Raw genomic sequence first — 14,820 nt, 5'->3', positions numbered from 1 at the left:
ATGTTGGATTTTTTTTTTTATTCAATAAGCTATTCTCTCTATGGAATTCAGATTACTTCTTACTTGAGTTTAGTTGAAGAATAGGAAATGTGCTTTCTCTTTCTCTAATTTGCTTCTGGAAGCTATGTCTGGAAGTAAAATGTTGACAGCATTCCCATGTTAGGATGAGATATGGATTTACCGTTTTGTAGTGACATGCCGAGTTAGCATCTGTATATTGTGCTCTTCAGTTTTTAGATTGTAGAATTAACTCTGCAATCAGGAGTGGCACAGGTCACCCATGGTGGGGCACAAGATTACCACAGGGTGTTAATGCTAAGATTAGAAAAGTGAGGCTGAAATAAAGGCAGGCCTGATACTAGAATCATGGGCTACATGCCAGAACTTGGTAAATGAAGGACTAGGGCTAGAGTGAGGTTTTAGTGGATTCCATTGATGGCCTGCAGGATCCAGGTCAGAACACTGGCTATCAGAATCTGTGGAGTTACCCAAAGTTGAAAGGTAGCAGGGAAGCTACTCAAACCTTGAAAAATTCTCAGAAGGTTCCATTAGTTGAAAATGCTCCAAAAAGACCTATCAGGGGTTTCATTTGCTAAGGTTCTAATACTTACAGCTCTTTATTAACTTTTCTTTTAGGAAGGAAGGAAAGGGAAAGAGATTTTTTTGCAGTATTATGGATGCTTAAAAAATAGTGATGTAACAAGTGCTAATTTTCAAGAGTTTAATACTAAAATAGAAATTAGAGATCCTACATTGGAATCACTGGTTCTAGCTCTGATCCTCTCAGTTTCTTCATCTTTTCTAATTTTTTATTTGTGGTTTTAAAAATCCCTAGGAAGGATACTTTGTACTAAAAGCATAAAGTAGTTCTATTTTTGTTACTTTGAAAGATTTACTAGCAGAAGTTATACAGTTCATTTATAATGTGTGAACTGATGATACCTTGATTTTTGTTCTTGTTTGTCTTTTTTTTATTCCTGCCGGAAGTTTAGGAAATAATTTCAGGTCCAAAATACAAGGGAAAGCTTTACAATTTAAATTGGGGTCAGTAACCTTTTTCTGTAAAGTTCTAAGTAGTGAATAATTTTAGCTTTCTGGGCTCTCAGTATGTCTGGTTTCTCAGCTCTACCATTGTAGCATTAAAGCATCCATACACAGTACATACATGGCTGTATACATAGCATGGCTATGTTCCAGTAAAACTTTATTTATAAGAACAGGCAGCAGGGTGGATTTAACCCTCAAGGTGTAGTTTGCCAACCCCTGATTTAGTGCTGTAAACTAATAAGAATACTTAAAACTTAAAAAAAAAAATAGTTTTATACTTAAAATTTCATTGGGATTATGCAAAGAATTGCTATAAAGAACATAAAATGAATTTGCAATTTATTGTTTCTTTTTCCCTTTAGGCTACAGGACAGTCTTGAATTCATCAATCAGGACAACAGTACATTAAAGGCTGATAATAACACAGTTATTAATGGACTACTTGGAAATATAGGTAAATGGTTCCTTTGGTTTTACAAGTTTTAAATAGGTTAACAGTAAAACAAAGATTTGCAGTTTGTTTTTAATAATGTAGACCTTTTAATAAGACCACAGAGTTTGACATACTAGAAGTGGAAAAGGAATTTAAATTGGCAGTATATATAACATTTGTATTATTTGAAAAACATAATTTTTGTATATTTGAACAATATTTTGTATTTGAAAAAGAACTGCTGAAGGTATATCTGGTTTGTTTTTTGTTTTTAACTTTGATGCATCTTTGAAAGGCACTCTCATTCATATAAGAAGTCCTTACCAGCTTTTTTGAATATTTCAGCTGAAGAATACTGGTATTATTCTCCATTCTGTCTTCCCAGACCATAAAAGTAATTTTGAAATGGTGCTCATTTTTGTGACCTGAATTCAGATAGATGAGCAGATATTCAAATTTTATGTTCCCTTGAAGATTTATTAAAATAACAGCCTCATTAGTGATTTGGATAGTTGACTGTTATTATTTAAGTTCAACATTCTGAAGTGACAAACTGTTCCTAAAATTTCTAGTCATTTGTTTTACCCTACAAAGCTCACCTAAATTGATGCTGGCCATATTCCTGGTACGCAAATAACTAACATGCCAGAACGTGGACAGCAATTAGACAAGGATAAATATTTCTCTATCTATTTAGTGAGAATTTTTATTTCAAATTGATTTTAAAAAATATTAGTTACATATATAAATAGGAAAGAGTTTTTCTTCCAACTTGAACCATATTGTAATCTATTATTTTTTATAATTCATGTTCATTCACATGAGCAACCATTTATACAGCAAATAATATGGGCTAGTTACAGTGTCAGGCATGTACTTTAGAAAGTTTGCATATTTTGGGGAGCCTGGGTGGCTCAGTTGGTTAAGCATCCAACTCTTGATTTTGGTTCAGGTCAGGATGTCAGGGTTGTGAGGTCAAGCCCCATGTTGGGCTCTGTGCTCAGTGAATCTGCTTGAGATTTTCTCTCTCTTTCTGCCCCTCCCCCTGTTTGCATGCTCTCTTTCTCTCTCAAAATAGGTAAGTCTTTAAAAAAAAGAAACTTTGCACATTTTTTAGAAAAATAGAGGAGTACTGCTTTTTCATAACTCAAATGATCAGTTATTTCATTGGTTTTAATAAAGTAAAAATGTGGTGAGATAACTGCATCTTTTTTCTTTATAATTTGACACTTTTCAAAGCTCAAGAGGTTAATTAAAACCTATTTTAATAATTCAAATTCATTATTACTTAATACAGTAAATTACCTTATGGATGCTAGATATACTCATCTCCTGTGTTTTAATACAGGATAGGAAATTCATTTAACAAAGTACAGACTTTAAATAATGAGTGTCTTTTACTTGCACGTTTGTAATTGTGACTCAAGGATATCTGAGTACCATTTCTTATTTTTTTTTTACATTTCCAGTTAATTTGCAAATACTTATTGAGCACCTGTTGTATGCTTAAGCACTCTGCTAGGCCCTGAGGGTACAGTGGTAAACCAGACACACTCCCTGCCTCAACAGATTTATAGTTAGTGCGAATCACACAAGAAATACAACAACTATAGTAGAGTGCAGTTAATTCTTGAACATGTTAAAGAGCATGGTGTGATAGAAATGAGGAAGAGTACCTAATCCAGTCCTGGAGAGTCCCAGACTTTCTTGAAGATATAAAGCCTATTCTTGAAGGATTAGCCCTTTGTTTGCAGACAGAAACATTCTAGGAAGATGCAGTAGTGTGTGCACAAACCTAGGAGCAAGAGATGATAGCATGAGGAAAGAATATGAATAAATTAGTGTTGATGGAGCAAAGAATAGGAGTAAATAGAGTTAAAAGAAATTAAAAAAAAAGTGAATAGGAGGTTGATGACAAAGGACACTTTGGGCTGTAGTGAGGATTTGAACTTAAGCGTTAAGCAGTTGAGTAGTAGTGAGGGTATGTTAGTTTTGGTCCTCTGCCTGTTTTTTAACAGGTGCCAAGGCACGATTAAACATGCAAGGTTAATATTAGGAGAAATGACTGTGAGAGGAAATGAGGCAGGGATCTGGTAAAGGTCAAGAGAACCATCAGATTGTGATCCAAGTCTGACTCCAAATGAAGAGAGAAGATTGAATGGAAGTGTCCTATCCTGCCATGCAATGCATGGAAGGTTTGGTAAGGCCATTGACAAGTCTTTAAATCAAAGTTTGTTGTCACATGTGTTCCAAAATGTGCCTGCCTTACTGTTTCTGCTGTGATGAGTTATTGGCTAACAGTAGCCTATAGGGTATGTGGCCTTGCACAGACATCACAGTAGATGTCAGAACACATCATCTTGGGGGTACTTAGTCAGTTATACTCCTTTTAGCTAGAGATCTTTGTGGTGCGTTCTGAAGGTGACCACAGAGGAGTTGTCAGACTAGAGAAGCATGATCAGATTAGCTTTATATCTTCAAAAGAGTATTCTAATTGCAGTGGGAAAGGATTTAAGTGAACTGATGGGATTGAGGAAAAGATCTGTATTAGAAGGTCCTTCTGATAATCTAAGTGTCAGATAATGGAGACCTAGACTAAGACTGTCAGTGAGGACAGGGAGTTGTTGAGAGGTTCCTTATGGGAAATAGAGTGGACAGGACTTGGTAATTAGAGGAAGAAGGGAGGAGAAAGAACTCAAGTGTGGCACTTTGCTGTATGGTTGTATAATTGCTTGGATATTGATGCCATTTATTGGAAGGAACAGAAGAGATTAGGAATTGGTAATTTTAGGTTTATGTATGTTGGAATAGAAGTATTGGTTGGTTATTCGAGTAAAGATATCCATTATAGTTCTTTAGTAGGTGTAGCAGTAGGTGCTATAACATAAAAATTAGTGAACATAAAATAATTTAAAAGCAGTAAAGTTTTTTTTGGTTTTTGTTTTTTGTTTCCAGTCATGTGAAATTCGAAAGAGTGTTCCTCATTGATTAACAGTTTTTCTCCTTCTGGGAGTTCTGCCTTCTTCATCATGTAGTTTCCAAGGTTGTGCTTAGCTGCACAAAGCCAGTGGAAAGGAATTGAGTATGGAAAAGGCACATCTATTTCATAACCAACCTCAGCCTGAACATGACATATATCAGTTTTGTTCAGGTTCCATTAGTGGTAATTAATCACATGGCTTCACCTATATATAAGAGTTGAGAAATAAGATCCCTAGCTGGGTAGCTTCCCAGAAACTACTTGATAAAATAGAAGGGAGAGCATAGTTCTTTATTAGACAGCTGTATCTCCCATGGATTTGTGAAACATTAGCTTGTAAATGATAAATGAAAGTGTAAGAATGAATGAGGTGACCTAGGAAATGTTAAAGAATGAGAAGGAAATGTTTGAGGCTAAAATCCTGGGGAATGTTGGCTTAAAGAAAGAAGGAGTAGGGCGTCTGGGTGGCTCAGTGGGTTAAAGCCTCTGCCTTCGGCTCAGGTAATGATCCCAGGATCCTGGGATCGAGTCCCACATCGGGCTTCTGCTCAGCAGGGAGACTGCTTCCTCCTCTCTCTGCCTGCCTCTCTGCCTACTTGTGATCTCTGTCTGTCAAATAAATAAAATCTTAAAAAAAAAAAAAGAAAAGAAGGAGTAGGTGAAAAGAAGCACATAAAGAGGATGAAGGAAAAAAGCCTACTTTGTAATCACTGAACTGTGGGGAAAAGTTCAAAGTGTAATTTAGTCAGCATCAAATATATAATAAGGTAACATAAGAGTATGAACTGCATTAGTCAATGGGGAGGCTTTTGGTGGCCTACGTAAACAGTTTCAGTGGGGAGAAGAGAATAGAAGCCAGAGTTGAGGAGAGACTCAGAGGTCATTTTTTTCCCCGAGATTTAAGCGGTGATTCTTTTTGGTCTCAGGACCCCTTTATACACTTAGAAATTACTGAGAAACACAGGGAGCTTTTTGGTTTATGTGGGTTACCTTTTTTGATGATGTTTTAAAAATTAAAAATTTAAAAACATTAATTTATTAAAAAAACACAACTTTTTACATATTAATATAAATAACATGAAATAACTATTTTCCATGAAAAAAACTAAATGAGGAGAGTGGCATTGTTTAGATTTTTGCAAGACTCCTTCATTTCTGGCTTAATAGGATACAACTTAATCCTCATATCTGCTTCTGTATTCCTTTTCTTGTAATATGTTGTTTTGGTTGAAGTGTATTAAGAAAATACAGTTTTATACAGACCCCTAAAGGAGGCTTCAGACCACATTTTAAAGAACTACTGAATTATATAGTATTAGATATATGGAGAGAATAGTTTTGACTGCTTTGTTTAATAATTTTTTTTTGCTTTATTTTTTTGAGAAGAGGGGAGGGGCAGGGAGAGAAGACATTCTTAAGAGGCTCCATGCTCAGTCCGGAGCCTGACACGGGGCTAGATCTCCCAACCCTGAAGTCATGACCTGAGCTGAGATCAGGAGTCGGAGGCTTAATTGACTGAGCCACCTAGGCGCCACTGGTTTTGACTATGTTTAAATGTTGAATGGAATAGGAGGCTATAAGGAGGGTAAAGTTAAAGATAGAAGTAGTAAAGTGAGATTTTTTGAAGGTCCTAGCTGACATAGAATTGGCTTTGAAAGGGAGGGAGGTGGGGGTTCCTAGCTCTAGCAAGAAGGGGCAGGAGGGACAGAATTTGATTAAGTTTGAAGACAAAGTGGAAGGAAACAGGAGAGTTCCTTCTGGTGAATTCTGTTTGCATACACACATGCATATGTGGGAGACAGTCATATCCTGAAAGTAAGGAAGGAGGTAGGTAGAGAAGGAGTTTAAAGAGAGTAGATAAGTTTTGAAGTAGCTAGAGAGAATTGAAGAAAGAGCTGAACAGTTAAAACATGGAAGGATTGTTGCAAATGCACTATAATTTTAGAAGTTCTTGTTATAGAAAAATATCCATCAGCAATTTGAAAAATACATTTGTCACTCGTTAAAACTGAAAGCCCCCTATTCTATCCTAGGTAACCTCCTAGGTGGCTCTTTAGGCTGTCTTGATTAAGTATAGCTGGCAGCCCAACTGCTTGCTTCCAGGTTCTAATGTTGCCCCTTTGGGTCTTCAGACTCTGTTATTTGGTCCAGTGTGTGGCAGCCATGTTTCCTGGATAGCTGGGAGTTGATGGAGTTGTGTTGGTGTTCCTGCTTCCTTTGTGGCTGACCATTGTTTTAGGAACTTTGGTTTCTTCCAAAGTTAGTTACTTTGTTACTTCACCAGGTTAGAAAAAAGAAGTCTCATACGTATTTGTCAGTAGATCCTTTTTCTGCTTTTTGTTGTATGTTGTGTTCTCTTTTCTCAGCCAAGCACTTAGTTGGTTTTCTCTTTACTGCAGGGGCAGGAGAATGCTGTAATTTTAAAACTGACTTTTTGGGGCACCTGGGTGATTCAGTCGGTTAAGTGTCTGCCTTCAGTTAAGGTCATAGTCCCAAGAGTCCTGGGATTGAGCCCTGCTGTGGGCTCCCTGCTTAGTGGGGAGTCTGCTTTTCTCTTTCCCTCTTCCGCTGCACCCCCAAACCCAGTCTCTCTCTCTCTCTCTCTCGTGCTCTCTTGCACACAGGCTCTCAAATAAATAAATAAAATCTTAAAAAAAGAAACAACCCTGACTTTTTAAAAGGTAAATCTGGGGCGCCTGGGTGGCTCAGTGGGTTAAGCCACTGCCTTCAGCTCAGGTCATGATCCCAGGGTCCTGGGATCGAGTCCCGCATTGGGCTCTCTGCTCAGCAGGGAGCCTGCTTCCCTTCCTCTCTCTCTGCCTGCCTCTCTGCCTACTTGTGATCTCTCTCTGTCAAATAAATAAATAAAATCTTTAAAAAAAAAGGTAAATTTATTTGGCAGATGTCAGATTATTTAGATAATAATACTGTGCTTTTTGGGGGGCGCCTGGGTGGCTCAGTGGGTTAAAGCCTCTGCCTTCGGCTCAGGTCATGATCCCAGGGTCCTGGGATCGAGCCCCGCATCGGGCTCTCTGCTCGGCAGGGAGCCTGCTTCCTCCTCTCTCTCTGCCTGCCTCTCTGCCTACTTGTGATCTCTGTCTGTCAAATAAATAAATAAAATCTTAAAAAAAAAAATACTGTGCTTTTTTGAATCTTTAAAATCATTGTTTTAGGTTAGAAAGGATTGAACATTTAAAATAACTTTTACATTGTGTAGTAGAAGGTTATTTTTATTATTATATACAGGTTTATTAGTAAGTAGGCATGAGTGTTGTTTGACATAAGCTATGACCAGAGAGAAACAGTCCTGTTTCAAGGAGGGGAAGCCAGCTTGAATTATTCTTACTTAATTTAAAAGCTTCCATCCATATCTGTTGGTCTGCATTTGTGCTGCCTAAGCTCACCCTTTATTCCTGACGCTTTGTAGCTTCTCTGACAGCCCTCTTTCATATGTATTTTACGTTTTCGCCATGTAGGTCTTTCACAGTTCTGCAGCCCCAGGCGGGCATTCTCTGAGCAGGGTCCGCTCCGCCTGATCAGGAGCGCCTCTTTCTTTGCAGGTTTGCCATGTGCTGTGTGGGTAGACTAGCTGGTGTGCTCCAGTGGCTAGAATCTGTAGTTAAGCTGTGGAAACAAGAGAGTAGATAAATGCATTTGGAGAGGGTGTGGTTAAGAAAACATTGTTTATCAAGTGTAAGAACTTAATTCCTTTCTACTGAGTATGTTCTTAAAACTTTCCAGAAATTTCAGTTATCAGTAGAATTGACATTTTCATGTAATTTCAGTTTATTTCATATCTCATTATAAAATAATGATTTAACTTTAGAATCCTAACCAAATTTTAGTATGAACATTATTTCAACAATACCAGTTAGAATTTCTCATGTGACATGCTCTTGTTTCCATGGCTGAGTAGCTTTTGTGTACTCATAGTTCACCAATTGCAGAAAATGTTCTCAGTCACTATTTTAAAATTTCTGATCTGTGTTATTCCATAAGAACGATTTCTCTTGGAGCTAAGATTTAGATGAACAAGCACCATTATATCAACCTGTAAAAGGCATATGTGAGTGTATTTGTTTATATCATTAAATTGATGATTGTAGAGTGTTTTTATGTCTTGTGTCCAGGGAGTTGTATCTAACTTCTTGTTTTAATTAATATTTACTTTCCTTGCAAATATGAGATAGGAATAATACATATTTATTACAGAAAATTTGAAAAATATGAGAAATGAGCAAAAAAATATATATTAGCCATTGTGTCAGCTAGAATTAACCTTTCTGAAAAAACAGCATAATTTAATTTGGATCATACCATTCAAACTGTCTTCCTAAAATTTTTATTTTGAGGAATTTTTAAACATACATCAATATTGGCAGAATAGTAAAGTGAACCACCATATACCCATTATTTACCTCCAGGAATCATTCTTATTAAGTTCAATAGCATGCTTTTTGGTTATTTAGTAGCATATTGTGAGTATTTTCCTTTTAGCATCCCTTGCTTCTTTAGATAATATATCATATTTTCATATTATATGTCAATCTTCACCTAGATCTCAAAGCTTGTTCAACTGAGTGATAGCTCTTGGTGTTGGGTTTGTGCCATGCTATTGAAAAAAAATAAAGGAATGCAATGAGATGAGCATGATTTCATTTGCTACATAAAAGCAGCAACACCACCCTGGATAGTATTATATGCTCTGACAGTTTTGTCTTAATTCACAGTTCACAGCAACCCAATGGACATGCCTGGAAGAGAGCTGAATGAGGACAGAGACAGTGGCATAGCACGTTCTGGTAATGCCAAGTTCATGTGTTAATCTAGTTTTCTTATGAGATTATTGCTAATATGAAAAATCTTGATCTTTCAAATAATCTCAACTTCTTTTCTAATTGAATTTTTAAATTTTCTTAGGAACTAATCTAGCGTATATTTCTAACACTCATTGCCTCTGTGTAATCTAGAGATTTAGTTTTCTCTTCTGTGACAGGAATTTAGTTCTTATTATTTTATCCAGGGTTTTGGAGGTGATAAATTAGTATCTGTACTTCATTTTCTTTAGCTATAAATTGAAGGCCCTAGCTGAATTTGATGAGGTGTTAGAATATAGGTGAAGTTCAGTAGGGTAGAGTCCAGAGCTGATGACCAAGAAAGAATTCTTGAGACATCTTTGGTGCAAAATGGTGGTTTATTAAAGCACAGGGGCAGGACCCGTGGGCAGAAAGAGCTGCTGCTCCAGGGTTGTGATGGGTGGCAGGTTATATATGGTGGGGTTGGGGGAGGTAAGGAAAAAGGGAGGTTTCAATAGAACTTTGATATGCTAAAGAGGACCTACAAGATACCGGATACCAGAGGCTTTGCCATTGCTAAGGTCCTTTTTCCCTTCTTAGCAAGGTATTAACATTAAGGTAGTTGGGAGATTCCTAAAGAATGTCATATATGTCCCATACAGGAGTGGGGGTAGGGGAATGTTGCTGGGTGTCAACTTTTGCTTTGTCCTCACCCAGCCTTCTGTTCCCTCATCAGATTGATCTGTAAGGCTTTTTCAAGCCATAACTTCATGTACACCTTTTAAATTAATTGTGTATTTTCTTTTTTTTCCAGTAGGGTTATTTTTAGTACCGGACTCTGGTAACACATAGTTTTTTTCCAAATTTAAATTAGCATTTGATTTTTCACTGAAGCATCCCCAGGTTAGTTATACATATCCAGTCTTAGACTTTTACAACACTTACTTATAATACTAATAAAAATGTGGTCTTTTCAAGGAAGTAGTTTAGAATTAATTCATTGATGTTCCAGATAGTTATATGGCACATAAAGCTCTTCCCATTAACGTTGGATTTGTTAGCGAGAATTGAAATGAACAGATCTTCATAGTGAGTCTGTTAGTTTTCACTCCTGATATCCAAAAGTAATATACCATCTGAGGTGCTTCCCTGTTTTTGATTACCTCACAAATTTTCAGTATGTGATTGTAATTATGAAAATGGGAATTTAAAATATAGCCAAAGAAAAGCAGACCCTTAATGTCTTTCGCTTTCTAGATCCAGCACAGAGAAGGAGAGGATTCCTAGTCTAACGAAAAACAAAGGGTTGTAGGTTTTGACATTCCAGGCAAGAAAAAGTTTCTGGAGAGGGGGTTTTTGGGAAGAGCGTATTCCTCACAGTTAAGGGATTGCAGCAATTATAATCATAATGGGTTCTATTGGAATGTGTCTGTCACCACTTATTCTCTGGAGCAATCTAATCTCTTTTTGGAGCTTAGTACGTATAGTCATGACTATTATTGAAAGGGGCTCAACATTCACAGGCTTGACTACCTGTGCAGAAGCAATTCATCAGTAGAGTTAATTCTTGGATAATGTGTTGGTGAGGGGTGCAAACTTCCTCTCCCCCTGCGCAGTAAAAAAAAAAATCTGTACATAACTTTTGACTTCCTAAAAACTCAACTACTAATAGCCTACTGTTGACTGGAAGCCTTAATGATAATATGAACAGTCAATTAACATACATTTTATATGTCATATGTATTGTATACTGTATTTTTACAATAACATAGAGAAAAATGTGGTTAAGAAAATCATAAAGAAGGGCCCTTGGTGGCTCAGTGGGTTAAAGCCTCTGCCTTCGGCTCAGGTCCTAGTCTCAGGATCCTGGGATTGAGCCCTGCATCGGGCTCTCCGCTCAGCGGGGAGCCTGCTTCCTCCTCTCTCTGCCTGCCTCTCTGCGTACTTGTGATCTCTGTCTGTCAAATAAATAAAATCTTAAAAAAAAAAAAGAAAATCATAAAGAAAATAGATTTGTAATTCTATACTGTATTTATCGAAAAAACCCCCCAAACATATGTTAAGTAGCCCTGCACATTTCAAACCCATGTTCAAGTGTCAGTGATACTTTTATTCTTTTTATTGAAGTATAGTTGTAAATACAGTTGTAACACACTGTGTTACATCTGTTTTAGATGTACAACATAGGGATTTGACAACTCTGTATGTTATGCTATGCTTACCACAAATGTAGCTCCCATCTTCATTTTTTTTTTTTAAAGATTTTATTTATTTGACAGAGATCACAAGTAGGCAGAGAGGCAGGCAGAGAGAGAGAGAGGAGGAAGCAGGCTCCCTGCTTTAGCAGAGAGCCCGATGTGGGGCTCCATCCCAGGACCCCGGGATCATGACCAGAGCTGAAGGCAGAGGCTTTAACCCACTGAGCCACCCAGGTGCCCCATCTTCATTTTTATTACAACAATATTACAGTACCACTGACTCATCCCTAACCTGTCCTTTTTATCCCTGTGATTTATTCATTTCATTACTGGAAGCTTGTGTCTCCCACTCCCTCTCACGCATTTTTCCCTTCCCATCTAACCCCCTTCTCTCTGGCAACCATTAGTTTGTTCTCTGTGTTATTGGGTCTCTTTCTGCTGTTTGTTTATTCTGTTTTTTAGGTTTCACATAGAAGTGAAAGCATACGTATTTGTGTTTCTCTGTCTCACTTACTGCACTTAGCTTTATACCCTCTGGGTCCATCCATGTTGTCTCAGATGGCAGTATCTCATTCTATTTTATGATTGGGTAATCTGTATACATCTTCTTTATTGCTTCATCTATCAGTGGACACTTAGATTGCTCCCATATCTTGGCTCTTGTGAATAATGCTGCAGTAAACTTAGGAGTGCATGTATCTTTTTAGATTACTGTTTTTGTTTTCTTTGTGTAAATACCCAGTAGTGGAATTACTGAATCATATGGTATTTCTCTTTATAGTTTTTTGAGGAACCTAGTGGCTGTACCAGTTTGTATTTCTACAAACACATTAGGGTCCTATTCTTTTCATATCCTTTCAACACTTGTTATTTCTTATTGTTTTGATTTTAGCTATTGTGACAGATAAAAGATGATGTGATTTTAAATGACATCTTCAGATGACATTCAGAACTTTTGTTCTTAAAATCTAGCTGCTGCATTAAAAGGAATCACATCAGTCCAACAATTATAGTACTGTTTACCCAAAGAATATAAAAATACTAGTTCAGAGGGATACATGCACGTTTATGCAGTTTACAATTGTATGTTTATAGCAGCATTATTTACAACAGCCAAATTATAGAAACAGCCCCAGTATCCATCAACTGATGAGTAGATATAGGAAGATTTGGTATATTTATACAGTGGAATATTACTAAGACATAAAAAAGAATAAAGCCTTCCATTTGCAACAGCATAGATGGTGGTACAGGGTATTGAGCTAAGGGAAATAAGGTAGTGCGAGCAAGATAAACACGGTTTCACTCATATGTAGAATTTAAGAAACAAAACAAATGACCAAGGGAGAAAAAATGAGAGAGAAGCAAACCAAGAAACAGACCTCTTAACTACAGAAACTGATGGTTATGAGAAGGGAGGTGGGTGAGGGGATAGGTTAAATAGGGGATGGGAATTAAGGCATGCACTTGTTGTGATGAGCAAGGGATATTGTGTGGAACTGCTGAATCAGTATATTGTCCACTTGAAACTAATATTATACTGTATATTAACTAACTAGAATTTAAATACAAACTTGAAAAAGATAAAATAATTTTAAAAACCTGAATCACATCATACTTCTTTTAATATAAGGACTAAGTGTTCAGCTAAGCTAGAGGACAGTCTCATGGTTGAAGAAATAATGCTTGTTTCAAATTAGCCCTTTCTTCTGAAGTAGGGGTGGGAGTAAGACTATAAAAAGGGGAATGTCTCAGAGTCTCTTTCCAATGCACTATTAATATATGAATTTTCTGCTCTGGGACTTTGCTCCAACAACGATGTTATTTTTTTTAAATGGAAATTTTAGAAGTTCATGAAGCAAAATGAAAAATTTGAATCACTACTATTAAATTTGTTAAAAAGAAGTTTATCTTGGGGCCCCTGGGTGGCTCAGTTGGTTAAGCTTCTGCCTTCAGCTTAGGTCATGGTCCCAGGGTTCTGGGATTGAACCCCGTGTCGTGCTCCCTGCCCAGCAGGAAGCCTGCTTCCTCCTTTCCCTTTTCCCCTCCCCCTGCTTGTGCTATCTCTTGCTGTCTCTCTCAAATAAATAAATGAAATCTTTAAAAAAATTATCTTTATGCTTAGTTATTATTGATGTATTTTTAAATGTTTACATTATACTTGCTTTTATTTTGACCTGACAGCATCTCTGAGCAGCTTGCTTATTACACCATTTCCCTCTCCAAACTCCTCACTTACCCGAAGTTGTGCCAGCAGTTACCAGCGACGTTGGCGACGCAGCCAAACAACAAGCTTGGAGAATGGGGTATTTCCTAGATGGTAAGTTGGAACCTTCACTATAATAAAATTGAATAGTTCCTTATTTTTTTAAAAAAAGATTTTATTTATGTATTTGAGAGGGAGAATGAGAGAAAGAGAGAGCATGAGAGGGGGGACTCAGTCCTGGGGCTCCAGGATCATGACCTGAGCTGAAGGCAGTCGCCCAACGAACTGAGCCACCCAGGCGCCCTGAATAGTTCCTTAAACACAATTCTGAATGGTTCTTATTAGAGCCTGGGTTTGTATTTTGTGTATTTTAAGTCTTGAAACTTTTAAAATGTATTCCATTTGTTAAATTATTGGTAGTTTTAACTGATATTAGTGTATAGTTCAGTGGCATTTTAAGTACCTTCACATTGTTATGCAACCATCATCACTATTCATCTCCAGAACTTTTTTATTTCCCCAAATTGAAGCTATACCCTTAAGCAGTAACTCCCCATTCCTCCCTACCCTTGGCTCCTGGCATCCACCGTTCAAAATATTATTTTTTGTCTCTCTGAATTTGAGAATTCTCTACAAACCTCATATAAGTGGTATCATACAATATTTATCCTTTTATATGTAGCTTATTTCAGTTAGCATGTCTTCATGGTTCATCTGTGTTGTTGCATGTATTAGGGTTTTATCCCTTTTTAGGGCTGATTAATACTCCATTGTGTGTATATATCACACTTTATTTATCCACTTGTCTGTTGATGGACATTTGGATTGCTTTCACCTAGCTTTGAGCAGTGACAGTATTGTAGCCAATGAGGTTTATCTGAGGTGCGATTGTTGCTAATTGGATTACTTCCACCTTTTGGCTTTTGCAAATAATGCTGATACGAACATGGGTATACAAATACCCTGTTTGAGTTCCTCCTTTCATTCTTTTTGAGTATATACCCAGATGTGGAATTGCTGGGAGATAGGGTAATTCTGTGGTTAAAGTTATGTGAAAATTCCATATTGTTTTCTACAGTGGCTGTTCCATTTTTACATTCTTACCAGAAATGCACAGAATTCTAATTTATCCACATTCTTTCCAATAGTCATTTTCTGTT

The 14,820-nt window shown here is 37.0% G+C and overlaps 1 protein-coding gene across 5 annotated transcripts in view; it reads left to right on the top strand.

The window, feature by feature from the left end:
- FNIP1 (folliculin interacting protein 1) overlaps positions 1 to 14,820 on the top strand; it is a 153,758-nt gene that overhangs the window by 82,916 nt on the left and 56,022 nt on the right. For 4 of the 5 annotated variants that reach the window (XM_047729934.1, XM_047729931.1, XM_047729932.1 and 1 more), the window contains 4 exons: positions 1,410 to 1,501; positions 7,937 to 8,020; positions 9,191 to 9,262; positions 13,639 to 13,774. In XM_047729934.1, coding sequence (XP_047585890.1) covers positions 1,410 to 1,501; positions 7,937 to 8,020; positions 9,191 to 9,262; positions 13,639 to 13,774 — 384 coding nt within the window. The remainder of the gene's footprint in view (positions 1 to 1,409; positions 1,502 to 7,936; positions 8,021 to 9,190; positions 9,263 to 13,638; positions 13,775 to 14,820) is intronic. The other variant, XM_047729933.1, reaches the window with a different exon arrangement.

This window comes from Lutra lutra, chromosome 5, assembly GCF_902655055.1.
Source record: "Lutra lutra chromosome 5, mLutLut1.2, whole genome shotgun sequence".
In the NCBI taxonomy this organism is placed as follows: Eukaryota; Metazoa; Chordata; class Mammalia; order Carnivora; family Mustelidae; genus Lutra; species Lutra lutra.
Note: the sequence above shows the minus strand (reverse complement) of the source record. Positions and strands in the feature narration are given on the sequence as shown.